This window comes from Ptychodera flava, chromosome 15, assembly GCF_041260155.1.
Source record: "Ptychodera flava strain L36383 chromosome 15, AS_Pfla_20210202, whole genome shotgun sequence".
In the NCBI taxonomy this organism is placed as follows: Eukaryota; Metazoa; Hemichordata; class Enteropneusta; family Ptychoderidae; genus Ptychodera; species Ptychodera flava.
This window is the reverse complement of record NC_091942.1, coordinates 40,612,991-40,639,877: the sequence shown is the minus strand read 5'-3', so window position 1 is coordinate 40,639,877 and position 26,887 is coordinate 40,612,991. Positions and strand designations below refer to the sequence as shown.

The 26,887-nt window shown below is 38.0% G+C and overlaps 1 protein-coding gene across 2 annotated transcripts; it reads right to left on the bottom strand.

Moving 5' to 3' along the window:
- LOC139152189 (evolutionarily conserved signaling intermediate in Toll pathway, mitochondrial-like) lies at positions 1-26,649 on the bottom strand. 2 transcript variants are annotated; one of them, XM_070725323.1, is made up of 6 exons: positions 26,492-26,649; positions 18,768-18,905; positions 9,222-9,633; positions 6,121-6,341; positions 4,685-4,898; positions 1-829 (listed from the first exon to the last, which is right to left on the bottom strand). In XM_070725323.1, exons 2-6 carry the CDS (start codon positions 18,864-18,866, stop codon positions 642-644), a joined length of 1,134 nt encoding a protein of 377 aa, XP_070581424.1. In that variant the 5' UTR covers positions 18,867-18,905; positions 26,492-26,649; the 3' UTR covers positions 1-641. The 2 variants fall into 2 exon arrangements, with proteins under 2 accessions (XP_070581424.1, XP_070581425.1); XM_070725324.1 differs by lacking the exons at positions 9,222-9,633; positions 18,768-18,905 and having other exon boundaries at positions 26,492-26,606.
- Positions 26,650-26,887: the final 238 nt, after the last annotated feature.

The window sequence follows — 26,887 nt, the reverse complement described above, 5'->3', positions numbered from 1 at the left end:
TTCAGATATATCCTTTTATTTGAAAACCATAATAATTTTACGTCTCTGCCTTTGCATATCAAACTGTAAGCCTAAATTATCCTTGCCAAAAACGAATGCACATCATAACTTATACTTGCTGTATTGCATCCTTTTTCTATGAACCTAAGGTCAAAATTACAATCTAAAGATACACTTGTAGGTTACAGTAGTTCATAATTTATTGTCAATACATGATGAACAGTCTGTATTACTTCCCACAAAGAACAAATGTTTCATGGCTATTTGACTACATTGTTATCTTTTGCATCCCGTTGTCCAACCAGGGAAAAACACTAATGTACTATACCTTTCAATTTTTGCAGATACCAATAATGTTTTTAACCCTTTGAGCGCTGCAATTTTCCCAACCAAAATTATAGTGTGCAGCATTTAACCAATTTTGTGAATTTTTCAGTAATTTTTTTGACAATTTTTGACCAAATGAACACGACATTTTATTGGCTTCAGATTTTTATCAAAATTAGCAAAAATTAAAAAAAAATTGACTGGTGTATATTTTGATATAGGTGACAAAAATTGACTTTGGCGCTCAAAGGGTTAAAACCATGGTACAAAATTCAAAATGCTGTCTTAGTCAAGACACAAGAAAATGACAATGATCAGCTGGCAGTCTGTGATGTTATGTCCCTAGTATCTGATATTTGATGAACATTGAACATGACAGGTAAATTAGCAAGATTGGGATTGGTATCTTGTAGACTGGAAATCCATGTTCTTAAAGATTCTTGACTGTTATCACTTGTCATACATATAGCAAACACTGTGCCTTCCCTGTGAACAGCTATACCTGTTGAGAAACAAAGTGAACTGGACGTTATATTCTACCAGTCTGAAATTTTCCCATTTCAAAGCACCAGACACAAGACTTTATAATTACCGGTATATTGCAGTTCCAATGTAATATGACCAGTGAGCTATTCATTCTATCTCTCGGGAAATAATTTAAATTCACAGATTCTAAGGTGTGCCATGCACTGACTCTCTAGGGCAGGAATAAAAAAAGTTAAATGATACCGACTGATATCACTACAAACAGAAAAATAAACACTCGTGGCACAAGTGAGTGACTCAATTTCATGTAATTTAAGACGTTCCCAAGAACCGATTCTCATGGTAGTGGTATATTTAGTGTTGATTGAATGTTACCTGGTGGTGCTGTAGTTATTTGTATCATATGGAGACATGGGCACTCTCCGGTATTTTGAAGTCTGAGAATGGCATTAACTGATACTCATCAAATTGTTAGTGAAGGTAATGCAAGTCTTGATATTGAAGAACTCAAACTTTTGCCCAAACTTTCCATTCAGAAACTCTAAAGAGTAAAAAATCCCCTTTTGAAATGAAGAATAACAAGTCATTGACAATGACATAGTCCCCACTTGTAATAGGAGTATTATTCTTGATGGGGCAGGGAAATGTGGTCATTAAGAAGTATCACTGGAGTGTATATGTTGAGATCTATGGGCACATAGGCCTATGTCGTTGTTCCCAATTTGAAACACATGAGGCATGTCTAAGTTATGGTTCTAAATCGGGAAAAAAGATCAGACCTCTAGCAGTATTGGCCAGCCAAGAAATACATATGCACATAATAAATGAGGTACAAGATGTGACATCTTAAGGTCTAATATCCTATCAAAATTGGAGGGTATAGAACTTGTGGTTACTGAGATATGCATATATATGTATAATCAAGGTCAAAGGTCACCGAGGTCACGTGACATTTTGAAAAAAAAATTGTATTGCTAATTAATCCCTATATGCCAAAAATCAGACCTCTAGCTCTATTCGCTTGCCCAGAATTAGATGTGTGCAGAATTAATGAGGTAAAGCGTGTGTTGTCATAAGGTCTCCCATCCTACTAAATACAAAGGACATAGCACTTGTGGTTACTTATTTATTGACATAAACATATATTTAGGTAAAAGGTCATCGAGGTCACATGACATTTGGTCAAAAAATTTCTCTCCTATAGTTATCCCTATATACCAAAATTCAGACATCCAGCTCTATTTGCTTGCTCAGAATTAGATATGTGCATAATTAATGAGGTACATTATGTGGTGTCATAAGGTGTCCAATCATACCAAATATGAAGGGTGTAGCACTTGTGGTTACTGAGTTATGGACAAATATGTATATTCGAGGTCAAAGGTCACCAAGGTCATGTAACATTTTGTCAAAAAAATTGTATTGCTAAGTTATCCCTATATACCAAAAATCAGACATCCAGCTCTATCGGCTTGCTCAAAATTAGATATGCACATAATTAATGAGGTACAATATGTGGTGCCATAAGGTGTCCCATCATATCATACATGAAGGGTGTAGCACTTGTGGTTACTGAGTTATGGACAAATATGTATATTCGAGGTCAAAGGTCACCAAGGTCATGTAACATTTTGTCAAAAAAATTGTATTGCTAAGTTATCCCTATATACCAAAAATCAGACCTCTAGCTCTATTGGCTCGCTCAAAATTAGATATGCACATAATTAATGAGGTACAATATGTGGCGTCATAAGGTGTCCCATCATACCATACATGAAGAGTGTAGCACTTGTGGTTACTGAGTTATGGACAAATATGTATATTTGAGGTCAAAGGTCACCGAGGTCACTTGACATTTTGTCAAAAAAATTGTATTGCTAAGTTATCCCTATATATTAGATATGCGCATAATTAATGAGGTACAATATGTGGCGTCGTAAGGTGTCCCATCATACCATACATGAAGGGTGTTGCACTTGTGGTTACTGAGTTATGGACAAATATGTATATTTGAGGTCAAAGGTCACTGAGGTCACGTGACATTTTGTCAAAAAAAAATTGTATTGCTAAGTTATCCCTATATACCAAAAATCAGACCTCTTGCTCTATTGGCTCGCTCAAAATTAGATATGTGCATAATTAATGAGGTAAAATATGTGGCATCATAAGGTGTCCCATCATACCATACATGAAAGGTGTAGCACTTATGGTTACTGAGTTATGGACAAATATGTATATTTCAGGTCAAAAGTCACCAAGGTCACTTGACATTTTGTCAAAAAAATTGTATTGCTAAGTTATCCCTATATACCAAAAATCAGACATCCAGCTCTATTGGCTCGCTCAAAATTAGATATGCACATAATTAATGAGGTACAATATGTGGCGTCATAAGGAGTCCCATCATACCATATATGAAGGGTGTAGCACTTGTGGTTACTGAGTTGTGGACAAATATGTATATTTGAGGTCAAAGGTCATCGAGGTCACATGATATTTTGTCAAAACATCCGAGATATCTGCGTGAACGGAAGGACTCACAGATGGACGAACAGACGGACGTGACCCAATCTATAAGCCCCCTGGACTTTATCCGTGGGGACTAAAAATTGTGTCACTGTATCCTTTTTGCAATATGAATACGATGAGAAACTAAATTTTTATTTTTTGTGGCCTTATTCATGGGAGTCTATGGAGAAGTGCCTTATACATGGGAATCTATGGACGTGTAAACTAAAAAGTCCTCTAACACGGCCAAATTTGATCGTGTAGTGAAACAAATCAACGTGCATCTGTATGGGGTAGGGTACTATCCTTGTGCAAAGTTTGAAAGAAATTGACCAGGCCATGTCTGAGATATCTGCGTGAACGGACGGACGGACGGACGGACGCACGCACATGACCAAACCTATAAGTCCCCCCGGACGTGTCCGTGGGGACTAAAAACAGGGGTCACCATGCAAATTTTAGAACTAGAGAAACAAATTTCCTCATGTTTTCTGACACTTGAATTTCAAAATGGCTGCCGTCCCTGTGTTAACTCCAAGGGGAAAAATAATATTTTTGATTTTCATGAACTTCAAAATGAACTTCCACAAGTTGTTGGCCAAATGAAGTAATGAACATGTTTGAGAGTCCAAATATCTGTCCCCGAGGCGCATTTTACCATCACTCATCAATGAAGCCACCAACAGAGTTCAAAACCATGATATCCATGACATTGATCTAGATACTGTCTCAGCGGTGATCTGCAATTGTAGGCCCTGATATAGAGCAATTTGACTTTCAAAACAGAGCTTTCACTGTTTGGTCAAATATGAAAGACAGAAGAATATTTTGTTCTGATGTACTTTGTAAACTAAATGAACATGAATTATCAAGTATACCTTTCAGAGAAGGACTTGTGGAAAAGCTGAATGCTTTTAGAGAGATCATGGATTGTGAAAGTGAATCACTGGCTCTAGATCTGTCCAAGAAAGTATCTTGATCTGTCAGTGTGGGGACAGTGTTCAACAATGTGTTGATATAGTATCTTGACGAACGAGAAATAAAACGTTGTTCACATGACTGTGTTAAAAATATGTGTGTGTACATGTGTATGTTGTTTTCTTTGAAATATACCACTGTGTTCTCCCAAGAGCATTAAAAAGCATTAAAAACTCCATTACCATAACAATTGCATGTATTGTTATGCAAATTAGCCACTATATGATTTTTTTTCCCTGGGGGAAAACACTGTGGGTCACGCTCATACTGAAACATTTTGGTTGCAAAATGGTGGCTAATCAGTTTTTATGCTAATAGGCCAGTATGGCTAACAGAAAAAATTAGCAAGAGGAAACACTGTGCATGTACATTATATATGACTGACCTTCTATATCTTGTGTTGTCTTTTCTTCTGATGGTACTAAGGTGATATTATCTGCTCTGAGGACAAAGTAGGATACTTTCTTATCTCTCAACCAGAGATTATAACCTCCTTCCACATACACAGGAGCATGAGTTGGATGTTCAGCTAAAAGTTCTTTTTGTTCTGGACTCATGACTTGTGCTATAAAGCTTTCCCTTCCTGTATTACTAGTATACTGTAACAAACATCAAAAGTGCAGTTAACGTTCCAAGACAAGAAAATTACCTTTTTAACCTAACAATTCTCTGGTGGTTAAATAAGCTCGGAAGCCCCGTAAATTATATATTTTTGGAAAGCCTAGATATAGGGGAACCTTTTGGTTACCATAGTGTCACCATTGTTTACATAGCTATCACGTGATTTGCATAACCTTTCAAAAATCGGTTTACCCTATGTTTTGTTTCAATGCTTTGAGATATGTGGCTGAAATTTGTGTGAGTGCAAACTGTCCTAAATATCTTCCAAAGGGTGTCTCGGAATTTTTTTAAACCTTCTAAAACAATTTTTATGCCAGGAAAACTTCCAGGGCTTTAAATTTAATCCTAGTTGATTTCTTTAAAATTGTGCTCCAAAAAAACTAAGCAAGATATAAAAAATCTGAGACACATTTGGAAGAGCGTTGTGACAGCTTGCATTCCAGAAAGTTTGAGTCAGATATTTTGAAGAAATGAGACAAAACATAGGGAAAACCGATTTTTAAAAAGTTATGCAAATTATCTGTCACGTGATAGCTATGTAAACAATGGTGATACTGCTGGTACCCGCTTTCAGAAAATGTACAATTTACGGGGATTCTGAGCTTATTGACCATCAGAGAACTGTTAGATTAACAAGCTCAATTTCTTGTCTTGGAACCTTAAGGTCAAGTGATAAAATGAAGAGTATAGTTTGCTTTGTCATTGGGTAAATTTGAAAATACTGAATAAATCACCAGTTTTTTTTTCTTTGATGAATCAAAATTCAAAAGAAACCATACACAGTCCATAGAACACACATGATACATAATCTTTGTCAAGAGCTGTTATCATGTAGAAGCTAACAAGACTAAAAGAAACAGAGGTTCAAATTTCTAGGTTCACCCATAGGAATAAAAAAATAACAAGCCTGTTTAAGATTGTTGCAAAGAAAGCACAGTAACTTTTTTGAGAGCAGGTTCATGTTTCATTATGAACTTTAGGGTAATATACCAAGATATTACTGAATGAACATAGGGTAATATACCAAGATGTTACTGAATAAACATAAACACTGTTGAAATAGAACTGTTAACACAAATACTGAGGATATTAATATCAGTGACAGGTATACTGGAAAATTTGATTACAGATGATTGCTGGGTTAAAAACAGTGGAAAATGTTGGAGAAGCTCATCAGAGGATATGCAGATTCAACTTTACCTTAAAAACTTCAAATTTAGCATCATAGTCTGATATTCTCTGAAGTCCAAGCTCTGCAACTGCAATTGGATCCTCTGGCAATTCCTTTGGCAAAGGAAAAGGATTAACATGCCGGAACTTGTAAAACCAATACAGCATTCTCTGTAGTTTTCTGATTGGATGGCCTTTACGACCAAACACAGACAGTAATACACCCTTGGTTTCTTCATTTGGCATCACACCTGAAACAAAAGTAATATTATACATGTTACTTACAGCACATGGTGAACTACAATAAGAAAACAACAATACTGTCTGACAGTCAAGGAAGAAATCAGTGAGATGGTGTCACATTATGGCATGATTGTAGCTAATAACATGATTTCATTATGAAATGGCCTTTTTTCTCACTTACATTCACACCTAGTGTAGCAGAAATGCACTTACTAGTACATTCATATATGTACTCTATTTATCATTGTTTTTACCAAGGTGAATATCCACAAAGTCCTTGACTAAAGTTGTCCAGGTTTTACAGAGCTCAACCAGTTGACATTTTTTTTTAGTTCGTCAAAGGCGACTGTGAATTTCTTGATGTACATGTATATGTATAATGTTATAAGCTTCACTGTGGCTTTTGGTCAATAGTGGCAATCTACTGGACCAACAAGTCTTAGGTACAAAAATGACATGTTTTTAAAATTGGAAGACATTTCTGAGCAATTTTATGCATTCTTATACAGTGTATGAAAGGCTATTTTAACATACAAAGAGGGGGGTTTCAGGGAGGGAGTGTGCAAGAAATTTTTAAATTTTGAAGACATTTTGGAGTAATTTCATACATTCTTGTACTGTATGAAAGACCATTTCAGCATAAGAGTGTTAAGGTGTTAAGGATTTCTATAAAATTTGAAGACATTTCTGAGCAATTTTATGCATTCTTATACAGTGTATGAAAGACACGGAGGGTTTCTGGGAGGGGAGTGCAAGAAATTTTTAAATTTTGAAGACATTTTGGAGTAATTTCATATATTCTTGTACTGTATGAAAGACCATTTCTGCATACAGGATAATCATCATCACAATAAATTACAACATGTTTTCATGGGATAAAGCTTTAAAAAAATATCAGAAAAATTAATTTGATATCACTCGAGCCTGTCATTAGGATAACTGCATTCAGTTGGAAAGGATAATAGCAACATTTCACTAGACTGTTGTGTAGAATCTAGCTCATGACTTGAACATTTTGAAATACATCTGAGAGTAAGGGTTTTCACAACCCAGAAAATGATCTGCTAGAATCCTGACCAGTCTGCCAGTACAGTGTTTTACTGATTTAAATAAACTTGACTGAAGATGTAAAATGGAACATATTCCGGCTGTTTATCTCAATGGAGTTAAACTGTGATTTGTTGAAAAGAAAAAGCACCTCGGCTATATGTTGGCAAATACCTTCAGTGACAATTCTGATATCGAGCGTCAGAGGAGATCTTTTTATATCTCTGCTAACATGCTTTTGAGAAAATTTTCTATGTGTTCTCAGAGTGTTAAATGTAAACTCTTTAAAGCATATTGCTATCAATTGTATGGTGGTAACTTATGGGTCAGCTATAATAAAAGCGCCCTGAAACAATTGAAAGTTGCTTACAATAATGCTGGTCGCATACTTCTACGATATGACAGTCGCAGCAGTGCTAGTATTACGTTTGTATATAATAGGATTGACACTTTTGATGCTTTGCTTAGAAAGCAAATCAATAGTTTGATGAAAAGGGTTTCTATGAGTGGGAACCTAATTATACGTAAGGTGTATGATGTTGTGTACTTCACTTCTGACTTGAGGAAAAGATGGATAAATTCAGTCTTCTAATCTGTGTTCAGAAATATGTCTTTATGGTCTAACCCATAAATGAATATTTCTTGATGTAACCTTTTTTGTATCATTCTTTTTGCCAATCCTGTAACCATTTATATATATGGACATGCTCATTGTCCGAAATAAAGAATTAATAAATAAAATAAGATACAGTAAAACCGGTACAAACAATTTATTCAATTCAATCAATTATAGGAACACAATTTTCAGTGATTTTAATTCACTGTACTATTTTCACAATATAATGTATCCGCGAGCTGATTATTGATTTTTTGGTGATGTTGCATAAAATTGAAAAAGACAGCTAAATTTCAGTGTTCATGATTGATAAAATCCCAAACTATACACCGTATGTGTAAAATGCACCGGCAGTCGATTGGGACACACAGTACACACAACGCGGTATCGGTCGACGTAGCGTTGCAAAAGTATGAAAAATGAGACCAAGTAATTTTTTGTTTATTTAGATTTCATCTAAAACCTACCAAAACCAACAGACAAAGTCCTACTTTTACGCAGAAAATCAAAGTTTTCAAGCGTCAACTTTCTCTTCTGCGACGCGATGTTGATCAACTTGAATTTTGACACTGTGATCGACCATAGATGGATTGAAGTGGCATTTCCAAAAGTATGAAAAATGAGACTCAGTAACTTTTGATCGCTTTAGATTTGATCAAAACCTTCCAACCCATCAGACAAGGTCCTACTCATACGCGGTAAACCAAAGTTCTCAAGCGTCTCCAGTGTCAACTTTCTCTTCCATGTTTGAGCGACCTCAACGTGGCTTCTTTCGGAAATGGTTGGATATTCGTGGGCATAACCTAATTGTATGTTAGTCTAATGTTCGGCTGCACCTGATGTGAACGTCAGAATAATTTGGGCTGTGATTGGGAAAGCAAGGTTGACCTCGAGAGCGATTCCTAGTAGTACAAGACGTTCGCTGATCGCAGTACTACAGTAGTAACACGTTCGCTGCGTAAATTACTAGACTACATATATAGCCACATCGGTACTTTTGAAATATTATCTCCGGCTTGCCAAACCACCAAAAAATCAAAATATTGTTATCAAAACCAGAATTTCAGGACTAGAGAGCAAAACAGTGCTAGAAAGTAGCCGGCCAAAATACGAAAGTAGCCGGTCAATTTGGCCGGCATCCGGCTAAAAATGAACACGCTGCATATAGAGGGCAATTTCATTCTATAAAATTCACTTGTCATGCAGAAAACTCTACTGGGCTTACCATTGTCTTCCATCTGTTGTAGTACCTTTATAGCACATGTTTGCTGATCAGGATAATGATGAAACATAGTTTGGACAAAGTTTTCCGGGATAAATTCTCCTTTAGGAAATATATGTAGAATTCTGTTATATAGTTTAACATCTTTTTCTAAGCCAAAGACTTTCATCCACTTTAAAGCAATATGTATGAACTGTACATGTCCACGCCTTCTTATGTCTCTTCCTTCAAAAGTTTCAATGGCTTTTTCAAAGTTTTCTCTGTTTGGTTTACTCTTGTAGGCATCTTCAAAAACATTGTCTTGCAGAACTACTGATGTTTTGTTTTTTTCCGTTTGAAAAATTTCAGAATATTTTTTTCCTTTGTCATCTTGAAATTCTGTGGTACTTGTGTGGACACATATCTGACCAGGTCTCTGATACAGGAAAAAACCAAAAATTAAATCACAAGGAGAGCATGCATTAAGTGTTGCTACTTTCCAGATCTTTACCATCAAATAATTCTTGACATTTACTGTAAGTGATTCATAAATGTATATCTTAGACAATATTGCAGTGGGCAGGTGTTCTTCCCGATTACATTAAAAGAACAGGATTGTTTTACTTGTAATAAACCAAAAACTTGTATACATATATATTAAATGTATACAGTCATCTGTAATCTAACTATGCCTACAGTGTTCTCCCTCAATAAGGTAACAGGGGCGTGACCCTCTTGTGAATTCTGAGCGCCCCCCTTGCCATAATTGAAAGAGATTTAAAAAAAAAATAAACCAATAAAACTTACGAAAAAAAAAGTTGAACAGGATTTACAAACAGAATGCAAGCGTGTTAGTCGATCATACAAGCTGAAATGTAATTCCCATTGATCTTGAAATCTCGCGAGTTTGTTATGTCATCCAAGTTCATACCGTAGGCCCATGGCAGGCGGCAGAAGTTGCAACTGAAAAATGACCTGAGGGCAGCGCTGCCCTAAGGGCAGCTCAGAGCGGAGGAAACATGTGCACAACATGCAGTGACGTCACTGAGGAACTGTATATCTGCCCTGAGGGCAGCTCAGACATATTGCTGCCCTCAGGGTAGATATACATTTCCTATCCTTAAAGTATTGCATAGTGTATATCTACCAATCTGTCCTGGGGGTAGCAATATATCTGAGCTGCCCTCAGGGCAGACATATTTATATACAGTGTTGTCCTTACATTCAAAAGTAGCTGGGTAATTTAAGAAAGTAGACGGGTGGACTGTGAGGGAGCGAAGCGACCGAGCGGCAAGTGAGCGTAGCGAACGAGGGGGGGGGGGAGATTGCGAGAAGGGGGTGTCCCCCCTCTCGCAAGGCGAAAAATGAAATTTTGGAGTGGAAATGGTGTTCTCTGGTGGCATCTGAGGTGACATTTAGCTGAGACTGAAACAGTACTTTTGTTGTGTGTCTTAGACGTGGCTCACATACAACACAACAAACAAACATGATTTTGTTTTGTTTGTATTATTTATGACACACTTATGGTTTTATTTGCAGTGAAGATATAATCTTAAATCACCCACTGTCTGCTCATTTCATTGCTCATTTCCCATTCTTCATTACCACATAGTAGTTTCCCCAAAAACCATCAAACTCATTCTATTCTAATCAAAACACACTCGCTTTTGTTAAGAAAAACATCGGTAAGATAATTCACTGTAAAAGTGTTCGCATTTATGAAAAAAATGCATATATAGAAAACTCATAACAATGAAAAAATGCGTAGAGAGTCAATCAAATGCACAATAACATTACGCATTGGATTGAGTCTCTACGCATTTTTTCATTGTTATGAGTTTTCTATACGCAAACGATAATAGTAAAATGTTTGCGAAAGCACTCTCCGCGACTGAGCTTAGGCGACAACCAGACGAGATGGGTGCCCGCTTGACATTAAATTTGTTGCAACATTTCTGTCAATCACTCATTTTGTGTGGAAAGTTTCGGATTCTCTGAGTGTAGTCTGAAAAATCGGCATCGTCGAGTCAGAGGCATGTTACCATGTCAGCTGTACCTATGAACTTATTACGTCGCTAATTTTCAGGCGAGCGATAGTTTCTGAAACTTATGAGTGATTGACAGAAATGTTGCAACAAATTAAATGCAAACCGCGCATGATCATCGCGCCTCGCTGTCCCCAAATTTGATCAAAGCAGATATGCAGCATGGCGTCGGAAGGAAACTCTTCTATTTTCTTTCAAGTTTGCTCCACGAGTCCGTGAAAAAATTATTCAGAGGGTCCATCGAAATACACTATCTGGCAACCCAACATGGAGAGGCGCAGTGAAATTGAACCCATGCCGGAATCCAGGACGTATTGTATCAGTGAAGCCGTGAACCGTGACGATGATGCGCTGGTCGGAAACAGTCGGCAACACACATACCTGTGACCGTGGATTCTAGTACGTAAAAAAAATACCGTCAATGACGCTGTACCTTCTCTAATGTGTGGCCAGGTCAGGTAATTGGCTGTTGGCATGGAGTTGTTGGTAAATAGTTGATGATGTAGGGGCATGAGGTGGGATATGGACCCAAATAACCCAAAAGATGATTAAATACATCAATCAAAAAATTCTAAGCTACAGTATAAACTGCCTAAAGATAGTTCATGTGGAAAAAAGTTAAACAATTCAGAAATAAGAATTAACAGTCCAAAATAGTAATGACGCACTTCCTTACTGACCTGAGTGCATGTGAAATACACAACCTGGCATCTGTAAATTAAATGTATACCAAGTGATCATTTCCAGTCACTTTTAACTGTTTTTAATGGATTTTCCAAAGAGTCCTGTGGAAATGATGAAAAACGCTTATCTGGTCTTGTGTTTGTATAACCTCATGGCTGATAATTGTCATAGTATTGAAAAAAAATTGAAAGTGAAGAAATTACTGTTTTTAATAGGCATATTTTCCTTGAAATACATGCTAAAAGTGTTTAAGAGTAAATTTCTTTTCAAAAAATAATTTAATTTGTGACCAAAGGATTTTTATTCTTTGAGTTTACAAATTCAAACATTGCAATTTGTTCAATCATCTTGTGCAGTGCAAATTTATAAAATGACTGAAAAACAAAAAAAATTGGCAGAATTACAGTCTTTGTGATGTAAAATTATGGGTTGACATCACGATAACTGTTAATCTGTTTGAAGTACTAATATACTATAATTTAAAAAAGAAAAATTCATGCAGAAACGGTAAAATATATTGTCAGCAATGTAGTGTTAATTTTGACTTTACATCAAAATATGCCTTTGCTGGATACCAAATATATAGGGTGAAATATCAGCCATGTTCAGCAAAATCCACACAACAGCATTGATCCTTTTCTAATTTGATTTGATTTGCTTATGTTATCCTTTATGACAGTCAGTACAATATGGAACTTGAACACAACACAGTGAATAAGTATGCTGTGAATGAAATGGTGTGGCTGCATCCACATGCAGCAATAGGAGTGCCTTTGTCTCTCACCCCTCATTTCCAACCTGTCCCATCCCTGAAAAAATAGTTTGGTCTTATATTTATAATGTTAATAATTTCTGTATTTGTTAAAATGTGCGCATCTCAAAAACTTTTGATCATAAACATTTTCATTGTTTTTTATAGCTGGCCAATACAATTTGTTGGTTTATTTGAATATTTGCGCATTTTTCCTCAGTATTTGACATTTTCTGAATACCTTCTTATTCAGTTTGTCATTTTCTAAAAGTTTAAATGCTCCATTGTGTGGTCAAGCTTTCCACAAGCATCAAATGTGGTACTTCATATACGGGGTCTGCCTCTAGAGGGCGGGCATCATGAACACTCCTGTGTTTGTTGGTTAATTCCTCCACGTAAACTTCTGATTGCACTGTACATTAAACATTGAACATGGCCGACGTCCGATTTTCCTGTCTAAAACTTTCACTCATTTTCGTTCATATGACTCTGAAACTCCAGGAAAACGATTGGGAAGAAAGGGTTATCTTGAAATATTGAGGTACTCGCCGATATTTTGCAAAATTAAATGAGAAAAAAATGCAAGGAAAATGCCGACAGGCTTACACAATGACAGTTTTCAGACTCGGAGGCATATGATCATCTCTGCAGATTATGCAACAGGCCCAGATCACGTGAGGCCATGAGGGGATATCCACGCAACTCAGTACCAAACACTAGCGCTCACAGAGTGAGCAAACACAAAGTGAGTACCCTAACGTCAGCTCAGTAGTCTGTAATAGATTGTAGTCAGCTAAGAAACCTTGGAGAAAGGCTTAACACTGTGGCTATGCCGCTAAGTCCCTTTTGATTTTTGTCATAGCTCAAAATCGTTCTCCCACACCTCAACCTGAGCCATGAACACCCCCACCAGTTTATGATATGACCCATCACAATGGCATGACGTCAACGGATCTTGACAGACGGAAGTCTTGACAGACGGAAGTTCTTGACAGCAGCATATTGGTTTTCAACTCTAATACCTTCTCTGTCTATAAATAGACACGAGAAGGTAATAATCAATGAAAAAAAATGCCCATTCAAATAAACAGTTGCTTCTAAAAACATCAGTTCTAGCTCGTTTTTTTTTAAATCTAGAAAATGCATCGGTATTGCTCTGAGAATAACTTGATTTGTTGAGAAGATCATACTCGTAGTGACCATGACGTTGGCAGCCAGCGCGGCGGCGGAAAACAAGCTGCAGTCTCATGAACTTCGAATTGTCGATCAAAATTACATCTTTTCGGCGCTTTTTTCTCGCAAATTCAGCGAAGTTGAAGTTTTTCATACATAAACTAAATATATTTTTGGAATCAAGTATACCTTTCGAACGGGCTTTTTTCGGGAAAAAATATTCCATCGGCAAGGTGCCAGTGGCCGACGCCACATTTCTTTTTGACGCCATCGTTAAAAATGACCTAAGATGAACTTCATACTAATCAAACCAATTACACTGCTCGTAACAAAGACAACACCATAGGCGCGTCCATCAGCCAATCACACTATTTAACAAATAAAAGATCGGGCTCAAAGAGCCACAAACGGGTATTTAGAAACTGTTATATGTTTGTGCAGTTCCATGCGGGGAAAGGGGTCGCGAAACTGCTAATCGTACGTGTGCCGTCTAACAGCTGGCAGTGCAATTCCGAAATTACAGATCTATAAAAATAATCTAATGACGTTAAAAGAAGCCGGGAAAAAATGCAAAACAGCCGTGTTATTTACCCGGCACCCGGCTTCTAAGGACAACACTGTATATATCCTATCCTTAAAGTATTGCATAGTGTGTATCTACCAATCTGGACTAGGAGCAGCAATAAGTATTGCATATTGTATATCTACTGATCTACCTTGAGGGCAGCAATACATTATAGCTGCCCTCAGGGCAGACATACATTTCCTATCCTATCTGCCAAACTGCCCTTAGGGCAGCATAATCTGAACTGCCCTCAGGGCAGACATACAGTTCCTCTGTGACGTCATTGGATGTGGTGCACATGCCTACTCCACTCTGAACTGCCCTCAGGGCAGCGCTGCCCTCAGGTCATTTTTCAGTTGCAACTTCTGCCGCCTGCTTAGCCCATGTGCACGCTCCTCGATGGCAGCATGTTCGCATGACATCGATACGGGTCGTAACGTTAGCTAACCTTAGCTGAGTAAACATGCCAAGGAGCATGAGGGTCATAACCTAGGACAGTGGAGTATACTGAAGTTTTTCTAGGAGGTTAGAATTTCGCTTGGATACCAAGGAATGCCCCTTTGACCATATATAGGCCAGTGTTCTCGCAGGATTATTTTACAAGAGGGCAAAGCTAAACAACCTATTATATAAGGACTCGGCCAGGTATGTATTAGGCTGAGAACACAGAAGTGTTTATGTATTTCGACATTGGCAAATATGTCTGTCGCTATTTTTTCGTTTTCAAAAAATGTAATCTTCATTGAAACAGTGAACTTGAATAAAACTTTTGGAATACTGTCTCTGATTTCTTTTTCGTTGAGTTTTTTATACGAAAAAAATCTGAAAGATACTCCCAAAGTGCCACCAAATAACACCATTTTAATCTCTATTTTTCAAAAGCTTGCGCCATCGCTCATGATGCTTCGCACCACATCTTCACACTCTTGTAAAAAAATCCTGCGAGAACACTGGCCTATATATGGTCAAAGGGGCGTTCCTTGGTATTCAAAATGCCCATGTGAGGGCACTGTTTTTAAAAAGCGGCCACCCACTTAAAATCTATGATTGGTTAGATTTTCTCTTTCCATGGCAACTGTAACAAAATTGAAACAGGTGACAGCATACCTTTAAACTTTACAACTTGCAGCAATTGCCACATGATGATTCAAAATACTTTAGCTGATGTTTTCCGAGAAATTACAGAAAGAAAACTGTTGACCGGAAAACAATGAAAATATATTGATATAACTACACTTTGAATAAAGAGAGGAATGCAAAAGGGTAAAAATACTTGTAAATACAACCCAAAAATGCTCAGGTGGAAACAGAGAAATGTATGACCGCAGAAAAATAGTGGCTCTCAGAATATCTTCTGTAACATTATATTCAAATACATGTATACGTCCCTTGCATCATGATTGATGTAGTCATATTTCAAAATCAAAATGGATCATATTTTCTTTAGCTAACACTGAGAAGATCTGTCAAAAGCATGCTTTGTCATAAGAACAACGGATCGACTTATTCTCCTGTAGCATACATATAGCTGTTTCCATCCATGCCAGATAAAGATACAGTTCTAACACTACCAGCAGCATACTTGTTCATGTAATCTAGCGACTCTTTTTATTAAGAAAGCAACATGTAAATCAACTGTCACTCTCTGCTAAATGGAACATACATTATTTGTAAGATGTTATTTCCATTTTACTGACAGGCTTTGTAGAACTACAGATATAATACAAACAGTGTTTTGAAAATAATAGTGCATCAGAATTGCCATTAACTTTACAGTCAAACTGAATCTATTACTCTTGTAGCTAAATACTTTGTACTGCACCGAAGATTGATTCCCCGGGTCATAATTTCATGGTAGAAAATGTGAAAATCTTAAATCGGGAGTCGGATTGGTTCAAGAGAGGTATTAAGGAAGCGATATACAAAAGAACACATAAACCAACACTGAATTGGGATGGCGGACGGTATCAACTTCCTTGAATCTGGGATAATATTTTAAGATCACGCATGCGCAGTTGTGTTAATCAACACCATTGATAAAGACGACTGGATAGTTGTCGAAAGCTCTGGATAGAGAAATAATACCGTCAATGACGCTGTACCTTCTCTAATGTGTGGCCAGGTCAGGTAATTGGTTGTTGGCATGGAGTTGTTGGTAAATACAGTAGTTGATGATGTAGGGGCATGAGGTGGGATATGGACCCAAAGAACCCAAAAGATGATTAAATACATCAATCAAAAAAATTCTAAGCTACTGTATAAACTGCCTAAGATAGTTCAATGTGGAAAAAAGTTAAACAATTCAGAAATAAGAAGTAACAGTCCAAAATAGTAATGACGCACTTCCTTACTGACCTGAGTGCAAGTGAAATACACAACCTTGCATCTGTAAATTAAATGTATACCAAGTGATCATTTCCAGTCACTTTTAACTGTTTTTAATGGATTTTCCCAAAGAGTCCTGTGGAAATGATGAAAAACGCCTATCTGGTCTTGTGTTTGTATAACCTCATGGCTGATAATTGTCATAGTATTGAAAAAAATTGAAAGTGAAGAAATTACTGTTTTAATAGGCATATTTTCCTTGAAATACATGACCGTGTAAAGAATATATGCTAAAAGTGTTTAAGAGTAAATTTCTTTTCAAAAAATAATTTAATTTGTGACCAAAGGATTTTTATTCTTTGAGTTTACAAATTCAAACATTGCAATTTGTTCAATCATCTTGTGCAGTGCAAAATTTATAAAATGACTGAAAAACAAAAAAAATTGGCAGAATTACAGTCTTTGTGATGTAAAATTATGGGTTGACATCACGATAACTGTTAATCTGTTTGAAGTACTAATATACTATAATTTAAAAAAGAAAAATTCATGCGGAAACGGTAAAATATATTGTCAGCAATGTAGTGTTAATTTTGACTTTACATCAAAATATGCCTTTGCTGGATACCAAATATATACCTGGCGAAATATCAGCCATGTTCAGCAAAATCCACACAACAGCATTGATCCTTTTCTAATTTGATTTGATTTGCTTATGTTATCCTTGTATGACAGTCAGTACAATATGGAACTTGAACACAACACAGTGAATAAGTATGCTGTAAATGAAATGGTGTGGCTGCATCCACATGCAGCAATAGGAGTGCCTTTGTCTCTCACCCCTCATTTCCAACCTGTCCCATCCCTGAAAAAATAGTTTAGTCTTATATTTATAATGTTAATAATTTCTGTATTTGTTAAAATGTGCGTATCTCAAAAACTTTTGATCATAAACATTTTCATTGTTTTTATAGCTGACCAATCAGTTAACCTGTTTATTTTGAATATTTGCACATTTTTCCTCAGTATTTGACATTTTCTGAATACCTTCTTATTCAGTTTGTCATTTTCTAAAAGTTTAAATGCTCCATTGTGTGGTCAAGCTTTCCACAAGCATCAAATGTGGTACTTCATATACGAGGGTCTGCCTCTAGAGGGCGGGCATCATGAACACTCCTGTGTTTGTTGGTTAATTCCTCCACGTAAACTTCTGATTGCACTGTACATTAAACATTGAACATGGCCGACGTCCGATTTTCCTGTCTAAAACTTTCACTCATTTTCGTTCATATGACTCTGAAACTCCAGGAAACGATTAGGAAGAAAGGGTTATCTTGAAATATTGAGGTACTCGCCGATATTTTGCAAAATTAAATGAGAAAAAATGCAAGGAAAATGCCGACAGGCTTACACAATGACAGTTTTCAGACTCGGAGGCATTTGATCATCTGCAGATTATGCAACAGGCCCAGATCACGTGAGGCCATGAGGGATATCCACGCAACTCAGTACCAAACACTAGCGCTCACAGAGTGAGCAAACACAAAGTGAGTACCCCTAACGTCAGCTCAGTAGTCTGTAATAGATTGTAGTCAACTAAGAAACCTTGGAGAAAGGCTTAACACTGTGGCTATGCCGCTAAGTCCCTTTTGATTTTTGTCATAGCTCAAATCGTTCTCCCACACCTCAACCTGAGCCATGAACACCCCCACCAGTTTATGATATGACCCATCACAATGGCATGACGTCAACGGATCTTGACAGACGGAAGTCTTGACAGACGGAAGTTCTTGACAGCAGCATATTGGTTTTCAACTCTAATACCTTCTCTGTCTATAAATAGACACGAGAAGGTAATAATTCTCCGGTGCAGTAAAAAGTATTTAGCTACAAGAGTATAGTATGTCTGCACAGATGAGTCTGCATCATTGAATTTATTACTGTACTACAACAAAATTTGAAAATATGCACTTGCCTTCTTTACTAGGAACTACTAGTATGTCGAAAAGTATCTGTAGCAAACATACCTTTGAATCATTACAGAGTACAGGAAACTTAAAATGTTGACGTCTGCAATATGTAAGAGGTATGCCTCTCAGCACACGGCCAAGTAAAACAGCTGTCATAGTATGTCATAGGGATATAATGTCTTGTAAAGTAAAGTCCTGAAGGAAAAAAGAGAGGAAATTGGTATCTGATCAGAATCTGATCTTATACAGAAATCTTAAAATTGAAGCATTTTCAAATTTCATCAACACCACTTTTCCTGTACATTTGAATTTCAGTCAAGAACCTGCACAGATTTTTTCGGTGTGTGCATACATGACTTTCTTGTTTATAATATAGACTATGTTACTGTAACTTACAAAACACTGGTGTAAATGCAAGGACAGCTGAATCTTCAGAAAGCGTAAGATTGAATCGGTTTGGCTAAGCACCGTAGCGCTACAATTTTGCAGCTACGTATAAGCCCAGCTGTGCTCCTATTTTATCAATAATTAAAGCCAAAATCTAACTAGCTGCAGTACAGTAGCTTGAGGCTTTGCCTGGGTAGTTTGGTCGGAGGGCAAAACCAGTCTGGTTTTGCCATCTAACTTGATCCAATTTCGATTTTATCAAATGTAGTCCAGTTATGCTTTACACTAGCCCTGCGTACAGGTCTGTGTGTTCCCGGCGTTATACGGCCTCCACCATAGCCCTGCAATGGTCTATGGAGATAACTGGGGTCTGATCCGGACCGCAACTAACAAGTCATTGACAATGACATAGTCCCCACTTGTAATAGGAGTATTATTCTTGATGGGGCAGGGAAATGTGGTCATTAAGAAGTATCACTGGAGTGTATATGTTGAGATCTATGGGCACATAGGTCTATGTCGTTGTTACCAATTTGAAACACATGAGGCATGTCTAAGTTATGGTTCTAAATCGGGAAAAAAGATCAGACCTCTAGCTGTATTGGCACATTTATTTAGGTTTATGGTGCATAATAAATGAGGTACATGTGACATCTTAAGGTCTAATATCCTATCAAAATTGAAGGGTATAGAACTTGTGGTTACTGAGTTATACATATATATGTATAATCAAGGTCAAAGGTCATCGAGGTCACATGACATTTTGAAAAAAAATTGTATTGCTAATTAATCCCTATATGCCAAAAATCAGGCCTCTAGCTCCATTCGCTTGCCTAGAATTAGATATGTGCATAATTAATGAGGTAAAGTGTGTTGTCATAAGATCTCCCATCCTACTAAATATAAAGGACATAGCACTTGTGGTTACTTATTTATTGACATAAACATATATTTTAGGTAAAAGGTCATCGAGGTCACATGACATTTTGTCAAAAAACTTCTATCCTATAGTTATCCCTATATACCAAAAACCAGACATCCAGCTCTATTGGCTTGCTCAGAATTTGATATGTGCATAATTAATGAGGTACAGTATGTGGCGTCATAAGGTGTCCCATCATACCATACATGAAGGGTGTAGCACTGGTGGTTACTGAGTTATGGACAAATATGTATATTTGAGGTCAAAGGTCATTGAGGTCACGTGACATTTTGTCAAAAAAAATTGTATTGCTAAGTTATCCCTATATACCAAAAATCAGACCTCTAGCTCTATTGGTTCGCTCAAAATTAGATATGCACATAATTAATGAGGTGCAATATGTGGCGTCATAAGGTGTCCCATCATACCATACATGAAGGGTGTAGCACTTGTGGTTACTGAGTTATGGACAAATATGTATATTTCAGGTCAAAGGTCACTGAGGTAACATGACATTTTGTCAAAATGTCTGAGACATCTGCGTGAACGGATGGACTCACGGATGGACTCACGGACGGACATGACCCAATCTATAAGCCCCCTGGACTTCATCCGTGGGGACTAAAAATTGTGTCACGTACTGCATCCTTTTTGCAATATGAATAAGATGAGAAACTAAATTTTTATTTTTCTTGGCCTTATACATGGGAGTCTATGGAGAACTGACTTATACATGGGAGTCTATGGAGAACTGCCTTATACATTGAAGTCTATGGAGGTGTAAACTAAAAAGTCCTCTAATACGAATAATATTTGATCGCATTGTGAAACAAATCGACGAGCATCAGTATCGGGTAGGGTACTATCCTTGTGCAAAGTTTGAAAGAAATTGACCAGGACATGTCTGAGATATCTGCGTGAAGAGACGGACGGACGGACGGACGGACATGACCGAATCTATAAGTCCCCACGGACGAATTAAAAAACCGTCGAGTGCATTGTGTTTCAGAAAACAAGCAGTTTTGGATGTTAGGAGAAGTTAATCGCATCTTTTCTGGGGTCAGTTTGTAGGTCAAGGTAGGCAGGGAAAGGATTTTGCCCCAAAGGAGCAGAATTTCGGCCAAAGTGACCGTTTTTTCGCTGACAGGATACGGACCGCAGAGACCCCAGTTATCTCTATAGACCATTGCAGGGCTGCGGTGGAGGCCATATAACGCCGGGAACACACAGACCTCTGACCTGTACGCAGGTCTAGCTTTACACTTACCAAAAGTTCAATAACTAACAATATCACTAATATCTTCTGAGTTTCCTATTTGATTTGTGTTGTGTGATTTGAATATGTAAAAAGTGGGATGAAGAAGAGACACAACTCCACGTGCTTGTGCTTGCTCTGAGGCAGTCGGTGATTTTGGTCTTTGCGACTTCGCTCACGTCGATTGCTTTCCGAAAACATTTCTGGGAGCAGCCATTACCAACTTCCAGTAATGTTGGCTCCCAGAAAACACGGATGCCCCACGCTCAATGTTTATGGAACAAGATCGACGTGTTTGAACAAATTCCAAACCCCATAAACGACAAGGTTAAGTGTAGTACATGTATATTGTTTAGTCTTCAGTAATGATAAATCGGTACAACCAAATGCAGTAAATATGTGGCATTTAACATCAACACGCCTAGTCCAGTGGAACGCGCTTATTTTATACTCCCCAGGGCCATCGGCATTATACTATTATCGCCTTATACGCTGCATTGCCATTGGTAGGGTGACCGGACGAGAGGCCCTACAATGGGGCTGACACAAGTTTTCTGAGAGTGAATGCTCGAAATCGAAGGCTTAAAAGGGGACCCAGGTAGTGATAAATTGTACAAATTCACCATTAGTATGCAACAGTTGTGCACATTTATGTATATGAACAAGGTAATGACATGAAAATCTTGAAGTTTATGAACACATTTTGTTAACAAACGTCAGAGGGGACGCCATCTTGGAAGTCGTCTACTCGCGCGCGACCGGTCACTATGAGAGATCGCGTGAACGGAAACACTTGCATTTCACAGTGAATGTTGTAAAGACTAGGAAGTCAAGATGAGTGCAAAAATTTCCTAAAAAGGTCTTTTTCTTCCGAGAAACTGCTGACGAAAATTTTACTTTGAAACCTCTTTGACTTTTGGCATTGTTTTCCAAGAAGGGAAGGAATGGCCATGCGGGCAAATTGTACCTTGGACATTTTTCTACTGGTTCTCTGCTCTAAACAGGCTCAGATATGTAGCGCGAATTAGCGCCCACGGTTTTCCCAAAGCAGTCAGGGTTTTCAGAAGAAATTTGCCCAGGCGGAGAAATGTAAATTATAGGTGGAGAAGGAAGCCGAGGTTGGGGTGGGGAAGTCGTGTCGCGGCGGCGGCAGCATAACATTGGCAAGGTATTTTGAACAGCAATTTATCCAGTTTTGTTAAATGTCAGTGTAAAAAAGTCTGTATTTTAAAAACAAAAACTGTTTGTGGTTTTGTGTGTTAAGTAGAAACAATGTACCATCTTACTCATATCATTTGTTTTGTTTGTCCTTTCTTCACTGTGTCACTGTCTGATGACATTTTCCATGAGAACACAAACAGTTACAGAGATGGTCAGTGACCTAAGTTATCATCCTATGTGTTGATATTACAGTGTACTAGAATCAACAGGGAAGCAACAGTAACTTTTGTTATATTCAATAAAGAGTACTACAACTACTGGCAGATATTCCATGAATTTGGCGAAAAACTTTTTTGTGATTAATGCCAAACTGAATGTAGTATCGAATTTACATTTCAATTAAAAGAATATGTTGTTCATATTAAAACATGTCACACTAAAATTATACAGGAGTCATTAGAAAATCCCAGGTAAGTAGTTCCTTTTCTCTTTCAGTTTAAAGGGACAAAGTCAGTTTTGACTTTTTTGATATCAAGAATACAGGGAATACTTGCATAATAATTACACTCAGTTTGCACAATGATGTCAATGCAGAAACTCAAAGTGATGAAAAGTGTGAGATACAACCCCTTTATTTACCAATCAATGAAACAAAAAAGTTAGCTGCTCTAGCAGTAAAACAACTTGACGTACAGCCTCAGGATTGGCAATGGAGTTTGTTTTTTATTTTTCACCTGCAGTTCACAAAAGGCCTCTAAAAAGTTTGTGAATACACATTTCAGTTAGATGCAACAAAATGACAATAGAAAAGTGTTTGCAGTATCAGTAACAACTATAATGGGCTTCCTACCTCTATGACTGACCTTTTAAGTGCAGTACACTGAAACTTGTGAAAGAAAAATATTCTCTTTTTTCCATAAGCATATGCTGTGTCAAAGAAAATACACAAGTCCTGAAAAATATTGTGTTGCTTTCTTTTCCCCCAGCAGTCACGCACTAGTACATGTATCAATAGCAAAAAAGAAAAACATTGCATCGCCACCAAAACAAATGAGGGGAAGTCTCCAGCTGGCTGTGATGTATCTAATGAACTACGTGAATAATTTACATAAATTATAAATTTGCCTGCCGTCTGCAAATGCTACAAAATTGGATATTTTTTACTGAGAAAATTAACAGAGTTCACGCGGGGCAAAACACGTTATTTATTACTAGATTCAAAACTTAGTCGATAAAATTGAGACACTTTTTCCAGCATTGAAAGGTTTCATGATCGGGCCATTTACCTACAAATGTACATGAAAGCATGGATCGCGTGCTAAATTTAGAGCAGGCGGCAGATACGGTAGAGCGTGCCCATTCCACTTTCCTTTGAGTTGAAATCACAAGAAATATACGTGAAAAGCCATCCCTGAGACGTACAATATTTCTCAAAATTTTGTACATCGCCAAATTACCGTTTTCGGGGGTAAAATATCGAATTGCAACCACAACTGCGAGTTCATAACTGACCACTCTCAGGATTTTAGCATTTTAACGTAGATGGTTGATCATGTAAAGTCGTAATTCTACTTTCTAGAACAGTTCTATAAACAAATCCCTTGCTCTGGCGTCATAGTCGCGTACGCGTACTTAGCGCACGTAATACAACATGTTGGCGATGCATGACTTTGATTTCGCTCTCTGAAGAACACCTCACCAAAATACTAAAAAAATTATATTGATACATTCATCGGACGGCTGCACTCGGCTCATTACCACATCAAAACGTGATCGCTGACAGCTACACGCTTTCCTATGGCCGGTCGCTATTGTTTTGACTCGTAGCAGAATATTAATGAGGTCAGGGAAATATACCCAATGATATTGCCGCTTACAGAGGACAGGCGTACTTTCACCCAATGATATAAGATATTAGAACAGTACACTGACCTAGTCTGACCTCGCATAAAAAGGCGTTGTATGTATACATAGCCCAAGTTGTACACTATGCGTACGGAGCCTGGCCTACTATACGTGTGCACGTTCGTCCGTTTTTGGCTCGTTTGTCGCGCCAAGCCCAAACGTCGTGTACTTATGTCACTCAGTCGATGGTCATAATTTGTGAAGTATTAACCAAAGTTTGTGCCATTTTATAATATTTTCCCCCAAATTACAGCCGGCGAAAGTGCTGTCACAGACGTACAATTTCGCCGGCTGCCGGCTTCTAATGAAAACACTGAAAGCAGGAAGTAAGGTTCGCAATAGTGCTGTACCTGAACAACGTGCTTTTTCACCCGTGCGCACCTGTCTCTGACCAGAAACAATGGCTTGTATCCATGATACTGTAAACACAAAGGTCAGCGTGAGGACAATCTTCCATTTTCTTTCACTGGGACTTATCAACCCATACAATATTCTCACAGAAATAATTTGGAAACTATCAATGCACCTTTCACCAGACTCATTATTGTACAGTTAGTCATCTTTAGCCATTTTAACAATATTTGATCCGATTTTTGGTCACAATGTCTCATTATTCCTCATTACAATATTCTCACGGAAAGAATTTGGAAAGTTTGATTTTCCAGAGGCTGCCAAATTGTGATCATGCTAATTAGCCAAATTATTTTTTCAGATTTGGACTTTGTACCAACACTTTCAGCAGGTGCCATCAAGATTTTGGCAAACAATTCAGTTTTAAAAATCGTCCGGTCACCCTACCATTGGTCTTGGGTAGCTGCAAAATTGTAGCGCTACGGTGAGGCGGTCGGTGATTTTTGGTTTTTGTGACTTCGCTCACCAGTAGCGCTACAATGCCGATGGCCCTGTGGAGGTGAAATAAGCGGGTAAACCGGAGAAGTCGGCCAGTTGCGAACTCGGCCAGCGCCGGTGCGACCAACTCGGCCAGTGGGAGAAGTCGGCCAGGAGAAGTCGGCCACTCGCAACAAAGCAATATGATTGCATACGCATTCTCTTCACAGTTGAATATGCCAAACAATTTTAACTTTTTACTACCATAGTTTTTGTTATTTTGTCGGTTTAATACTACTACGAACATTCAGTAAACAACTCGAAGTCGAAGAGCTCCCACGTCCACCCTGCAAAACATGTACGGTCTGCCTCAGTGTTTCTGCAGATCGCGCGCGTACCGTGTTAAAGTTCAGGCAAACATTATGCCATTTCTTCAGTAAAATTCATGGCTTGATGACTCTTTACTAATTTGCTTCACCATCTCCTATGACTTTTTAACGAACTTCAAGTGTAACTATGACGAAGGCTGAAAAACTCGCTACCACGATCGCGATACACCGCCATCTTTAATTTTACGTGCGTTGAAATGTGATCTGTGAAGTTTGCAAACATTATGCTCATCTTATGAATGACATTTAGATCGCCTTCGCATATAACTTTAGTAAAACTTCAAAAAAAGAAACACTATAATGGAGCATATATTCTAATTGGGTGCATACTGTACTGGCCGAGTTCGCCCACTGGCCGACTTCTCCAACTGGCCGAGTTCGTAACTGGCCGAGTTCTCCAACTGGCCGAGTTCGCAACTGGCCGACTTCTCTTGTATTCAATAAGCGCATCCCACTGGACGAGGCGTGTTGATGTAAAATGCTACATATTTACTGCATTTGGTCGTACTGATTTATCACTACTGAAGACTCAATACTATACTTCACGAATCTTGTCGTTTATTGGGTTTGGAATTTGTTCGAACACGTCGATCGCGTTCCATAAACATTGGGCGTGCGTTGGGCATGGGTGTTTCTGGGAGCCGCCATTACCGGAAGTTGGTAATCACATCAACACGCCTCGTCCAGTGGGGTGCGCTTATTTTCACCTCTACAGGGCCATCGGCATTGTAGCGCTACTGGTAAGAGAAGTCGCAAAAACCAAAAATCACCGACCGCCTCACCGTAGCGCTACAATTTTGCAGCTAGGTCTTGGGCTGAGTTGCCCGATGGGCTGCCGGCCGCGCCGGTAGAGTGCATGATTGTCCATGGATTGCGGATCAATCCATTGAAATATCAATTCGCCATCACGCCATTTACCATTCTAAGTGATTACCTTTGTTTATCCAGGATTGTGTATAGTTCATGCACAGTTCACATAAACTCTGGCTGACAAGTTTCGACTGCACGAGGCGGCCATCTTGGATGAAACGGAAGTTTGGCGGGATTGTGGGATATAATCTGCTACATCTCAGGCGCTATTGTCATGCAAATATAAACAGCTTGGTGGTGTTGCTATGAACCGGACGATTTACTTCATTCACTGTATTTTCTTCATACGCCGTCAACGGAACTATATGACCCGTTGGTGCAATTACAAAGCCATTTGTGATATTCCCAATTACTATTATATATGTATTTTAATCTATTATTAATAATCTTGATTTTTAAGGAGAAGTGACGCTGGACAAAAATCGCCAGTTCCAAAATATTGAAAATCCTGATGAAACAT